Genomic DNA, 5,499 nt, shown 5'->3' on the forward strand with positions numbered 1-5,499 from the left:
TCGCCGGCGAAGCCCCAGAAGGCGGGTACTCCAACATCCTTTATAAAAGTATAATATTTTTCGCGAGGAACTTATTCTACGTGTATAGTTTTTAGTTTTTATGATCTAGATTTCATGTGATGTATGAAAATGTTGTTGAACATGAATTTGATAGGTAGGATTATTCTTTAAGCCTTTCTTGGAACTTCTAACAAACATTCATGCATGGAGTTGTATTAGTATATACTAAATAAAATAGCATAATAGATGGCTTTTCAGGTGGGTCGGTGTCTCGGCGGTGGTTGAGTGGATGTCACATGATGTATCATAGATGATATAGCTAACTGTAGCAATACTAGCACTAAGCTGGAATAGCTCAGATGGCTAGAGCGTGTGGCTGTTAACCACAAGGTCGGAGGTTCGAGCCCTCCTTCTAGCGCTTATTTTTATTTCATTTTTCGTACCATTTTTGGTCTCTTTTGTTTAAATTAATTTGTAATTCCAAACTACACATGTTATATGGCCTCGGTACTTTTATTCTTTTTTAAAAATGATGGCATCGGCACCTTTTGATCAAACAAACTAACCACGCGGTTTCAACCAGATCTCATCCCTCTGCTGTGCGCGGCAGAGGCTGTAAAATGTATTCAAAAGTAACATGGGAGTATTGTCATGTACCGTCAAGAAGAAAACAACGGAGAATCCTAAATTACGTGTATGCATATGTATTCGAAAGTAACATGGGAGAATCCTAAATTACGTGTATGGATATGTGTTCGGAAGTAACATGGGAGTATCGTCATGTACCGTCAATAAAAAAACATGGGAGAATCCTAATTTACGTGTACGCATATGGCACTCTGTGCATATACATGATCTTTGGAAAAGGGCAGGCAGCGGGCACCTATCATGCATATGGGCATATGCACTCTTTGACTTCCGTATATGTACACATAACCTTGGAAGGGCAGGCAGCAGGTATCAAAACCAGGTTCTGTACCGTCCAAGTGCATGTACGTGTGAGTTTCTGCGTCAGAGACCCCAAGCAACAGCCACAACATAACACTGGAAAAACAACTGCAGGGGCAACTCAGTCCCAAGTTGGGTTCTGTGCTACTCAAACTAGTTCATACATTTAATATTCTGATGAGAATAGTCGTCAAACCAGTGCAAACTCCAAACGATCCTACTGATGAACATAGTCAGATCCAATGGTGGCACAAAATGAGGCCTCTACGGCTCCCCTGGTTCCGAATCAAACTACATTTTTACATGCCTACTACGCACAATCCCTTAATTCCTTCCTTCCCACTGGCTGTACACAACACACGGCGAAGCAGCCTCCACAAGTTCACAGGCTTCTTGCGGCAGCAGAGGAGATGTAGTTGGCAGCCTCGTTGGCGTCCAGCTGCTTCCCTTCCACGAGTCCCTTGATCAGAGTGGCGGAGTAGGTCTCAGATGGAGGAGCTAATGGCAGCTCGCCGGATTTGTGCTGCGCAACAGCAGTTGAGGGGCATCTGCAGGGAAACAAACAGTTTCACACTCCATGAAAGACAATTTCATTGGGAGCTTCCCTTCAAGTAGTGTGTCGAATATAGTATCTAAAAGAAATTGCTAAGTGAAGACTGGAACTTACGTCATAGTTAAGATTGGAAGGCCGTCCTCCTCTCCAAGGTGAAGTACATTGGAGTACCAGCTATCCTGCAGCAAATTTGTATATCGAACATGAACAATATTCCAGAATTTATGAAACTAATAAGTTGCAGAAATAATTGACTGAAACGAAAACATCATTAGTGTCAGATTTATTTACAAAATTATTGTCAGTATATGCCCATGGATGAGGCATTAGAAATGTGCTCCATTATTATTGAGAGGGGGGGTGTTAATTTAACATTTTTAGTTTGTAATGTGATGACCTTATTTAACTGCTATAATGATGTTTTAAAGAGCTTCAAACCCAAGATAACATTCCAAACTGCAACCTCGACTAGAGTATTTTTTGACAAATCTGGCCCCTTTGAGCAACTTCAGGCACATCTGGCCTCCAGGCAAAACTATTCCGGAATCTGGCCCCTGGGGTCGGCACCGCACAACATGGCACCGAATATGTACACCTCAGCACCAAACTAAGTGGTGCCAAGATGTACATGTTCGGCACCGACCACTGGTGAGCCCAACAGAAACCCTAGAGACAGATTTGCTTGGCGCCACACCACATGGCGACGAACCTGTACACCTCGGCGCCACTTAGTTCGGCGCCGAGATGTACATGTTCGGCGGCATGTGGCGTGGCGCCGACCCCAGGGGCCAGATTCCGGAATTGTTTTGCCCTGGGGCCAGACGTGTCTGAAGTTGCTCAAAGGGGCCAGATTTGTCAAAAAATGCTCGACTAGACATCAGGTCCCAGGTAATACAGGCACTTATAAAGTCTAAGTTCGGATGAACCTTTACAGACCAAAGAGGCAGGCCATGGCATTTCCTTACAAAAGGATACCCTTTTAACAGCAGGCATTAGCCTTCATCTAGTAAGAGTGAGATTCTGCCAGTGATGGCCATGAAAGAGGTTGGTTGTGTCCTTTATCAAAGTGCTGCCGGAAGAGCAGTCACCCTTAAGAGCATTTTCTATCAATGATGCGATATTAACTATTCTCATTTATAGGCATATGGTAAACTGTATGCGAAGGATAAGTGTACGCTTGATATGGAAAGTAGCAAATCAAACCTTGATAGGTTCAAGATGAAGAGCTTTGTTTGAAGAGACAGACTCTATTTCGGACAAGCCAATCAAAGGAGAGCTGGGAGACTCAAGTTTTCCATCTTCGCTGTTATCCTTCACTAACCTGTTCTCTTGAAACAATACATCATTGAACTGCTCAAGCCTGTAAAAAAGGAAATTTTATGATGATATCAGACCGCTGACAAAAGATCAGGTTCCACTCAGCCCTGAATCAAGGATCAATACAATGTAGATGTGGTTAGAATATACGTACGTTATTTTGTACATGCAGACATATGACTCATCATTGTAGTTTATCTCAGGGTTGAGGAAAGCAACACCACCGGTACCCCAGCAAGGGGTAGAAGATCTCCCAAAAAACAATCTATGAGGCACAGTCTTCCACATGGTACCTCTTGGTGGGCTTGTGTCATGTGAACCAAAGCATGATATACTCATACCATCAACCTGTCAGAGATCAAGATGAATAGCAATCTTTCACGCAAAACAATCTTTCACGAAGGGGAATATTGTATTAGTAATTCTAAAGATCATAATAAGAAGGCACTTATGCATTTTACATTTGCAGAAAGCACTAAAAATGCTTCCTGAAGGTCAACATACCCCTGGAAAGAGTTCCTTCGGTATAGACCTTTTTAGAGAACTTTATAAATTCCATGTGGGTCAATAGTGAGGATTAGAACAAGACACTAAGTCATAAAGGGTAATGTAGCCTATTTCACGTGGTTGGATATTCAGCATGGCCCAACACACACAGCCCACCTCCAGGCCCAACCGGCCAACCCCATCTCATCCCATCTGCATCAGGGGAGACTTGTATGAGATCTCACATTAGGTGAGATCGTGAGATCAACCACAAAAATTCACATTTAGAAATTTCGAAAAAAACTGAAATTATTTGACAACATCCATGTGGGGTATATGTCTACAACTCCGGAAAAAATCAGCTCAAAACTCAATGTACATTTCTAGATTCAAAAAAGACAAATTCGAATGTGAATAGTGGAAGCTTTGGGTGAATAGTACTTTGACACTATTCACGTCCAATTTTGTCTTTTTTATTTCTATTAATGTAGGTCGAATTAGGAGCTGAAATTTTTTGAGGTTGAACGTCAACCATTGATGTGTGTCTACAATTTTTTTGAGAATGTTTGAACATGTAGATTTGTTTCAAAAAAATCGGTCTCATTGATCTCACACAAGTCTCCCCCCATCTGCATCTCCTTCCACCACAGCTTGCTCCCCGCAAAATCTCCCTCGTACGCTAGAGGACAGAGTGAAGATAAAGGAGCTGCAGCCAGTTCAATCTCTTCCGACATTGCTACAGCCAATGGTCGTGAAGCTTTCCATTCATAGACACCTATCCTCAGGTCAACGACTGTGATTCACACATTGCTAGACCAAACCAACTAAGAGGAGCAGCGACGAAGGGATGAAGAGCCATGGGGTAGAGAAGGTTTGTTCGACCGTTGTGGAGCAAGCGTGAGCTGCCATCGTTCTGGGCAGCAACTTCTCCAATTGAATTAATATATTGACCCATAGCAGGCTAATGTACGCAGTCGAGAAATATGTTTTCCCAATTTGTGCGAGAGGTAAAAAGTACCCTCTGTGAATGATTTGAGTTCCGTAAACTATTTTTCTGAAGGCGTGTACCAAATGAAATCTCCCCGAGAAATCAACGATGTGATGAATGCAGCGACAGGCTACAAAACTCCAATACAGGAACCTAATGTTCCTTGCAAGATATAAAAAGACAACGTGTTTTCAACTTTACCTTCCCCCCTTCAATGTAGCACAAGAACCTTGGTTTCCACATGTTTGAACCAAAGCTGGCATACCAAACATAAACTTTTGACAATGCTGATCTCCAAGTAAATGGTAGATCATATATTCTTGTAGACGCCACAACAGGTCCGTCGTCTTGTGCTTGAACTGAATCACTTGAGGTGTTCTTCGTCGCAAGGTTATCTTCGTCAAGTTTCAACATTGTGATGTGTTTACTTAAAACATCATCAACAACTTGAGTAACATTGACAGATGAAATAGCATCAGGAAGCTCACTAACATCTTCAACATCAGACTCAGAACCAGAGGATGCGTATGGCTGTTCATTCCCCAAAGGGGAAAACAAGAAAGAGGAATTATTCAAGGGCTCCACCATTGGGTTAATACTCTCTACTATTCGTCCCAGCTATGCAGTACGCCTCCAAGCATCAAGAGACATAAATGGTAAACCAAACTATTGACACGAGATAATTAAAGATGCACAGTTTAGATACAGTTGAGCTGTATAACTCTGTATGTGCTTTTGCAAGAGTTAAGACTTGATAGGCACCTTAAAACATATACATGAAGCATTTATCACAATGAGAAAAAAAAAGTTCATCAAGTATGGGTGGCCTGCGGATAATATGGAAATAGCCTATCAACTGAGCATCATTCCACATAACTCATGAACATGCATTCATCTAAGGAATTGGGCTAGATTTGGTACTTCATTTAAAACCTGGAACAAAAAAAAATTATCCATTAAGAATGTGGTTTGAAAACTGCAATTATTGATATGGCATGTCTGTAGAAAGTAAGAGAAGAGGGTGTCAAATTTCCCAGCAAGTAGATCTGGAACGAGGCGATCCACATCTTGTACAGAATAGCACAAATGCACAATCCATTAGTCGGAGGTTAACCAAGCAAGTCCCAACACAAAGTCACCAAGAAAAAAATCAGAAAGATGAAATTTACCTCGATATATGACGGTGCACTCCTCAAAGGTACATTAT

General features: G+C 41.8%; 1 protein-coding gene and 1 non-coding gene across 2 annotated transcripts in view; one reads left to right on the forward strand and one right to left on the reverse strand.

The window, feature by feature from the left end:
• Window positions 1-344: 344 nt before the first annotated feature.
• TRNAN-GUU (transfer RNA asparagine (anticodon GUU)) lies at window positions 345-418 on the forward strand. The gene has a single exon. It is a non-coding gene; the product is annotated as a tRNA-Asn (tRNA).
• Window positions 419-1,057: 639 nt separating this feature from the next.
• The window catches only part of LOC123052167 (histone deacetylase 5), a 9,328-nt gene continuing 4,886 nt past the window's right edge, over window positions 1,058-5,499 (reverse strand). The window contains exons 8-12 of the mRNA XM_044475274.1: window positions 4,494-4,910; window positions 2,973-3,166; window positions 2,705-2,861; window positions 1,616-1,680; window positions 1,058-1,496 (exon numbers count right to left, since the gene is read on the reverse strand). Of these exons, the coding sequence (XP_044331209.1) occupies window positions 1,331-1,496; window positions 1,616-1,680; window positions 2,705-2,861; window positions 2,973-3,166; window positions 4,494-4,910 (999 nt within the window). The 3' untranslated portion in view covers window positions 1,058-1,330. The remainder of the gene's footprint in view (window positions 1,497-1,615; window positions 1,681-2,704; window positions 2,862-2,972; window positions 3,167-4,493; window positions 4,911-5,499) is intronic.

This window comes from Triticum aestivum, chromosome 2D (genome assembly GCF_018294505.1).
Source record: "Triticum aestivum cultivar Chinese Spring chromosome 2D, IWGSC CS RefSeq v2.1, whole genome shotgun sequence".
Lineage (NCBI taxonomy): Eukaryota > Viridiplantae > Streptophyta > Magnoliopsida > Poales > Poaceae > Triticum > Triticum aestivum.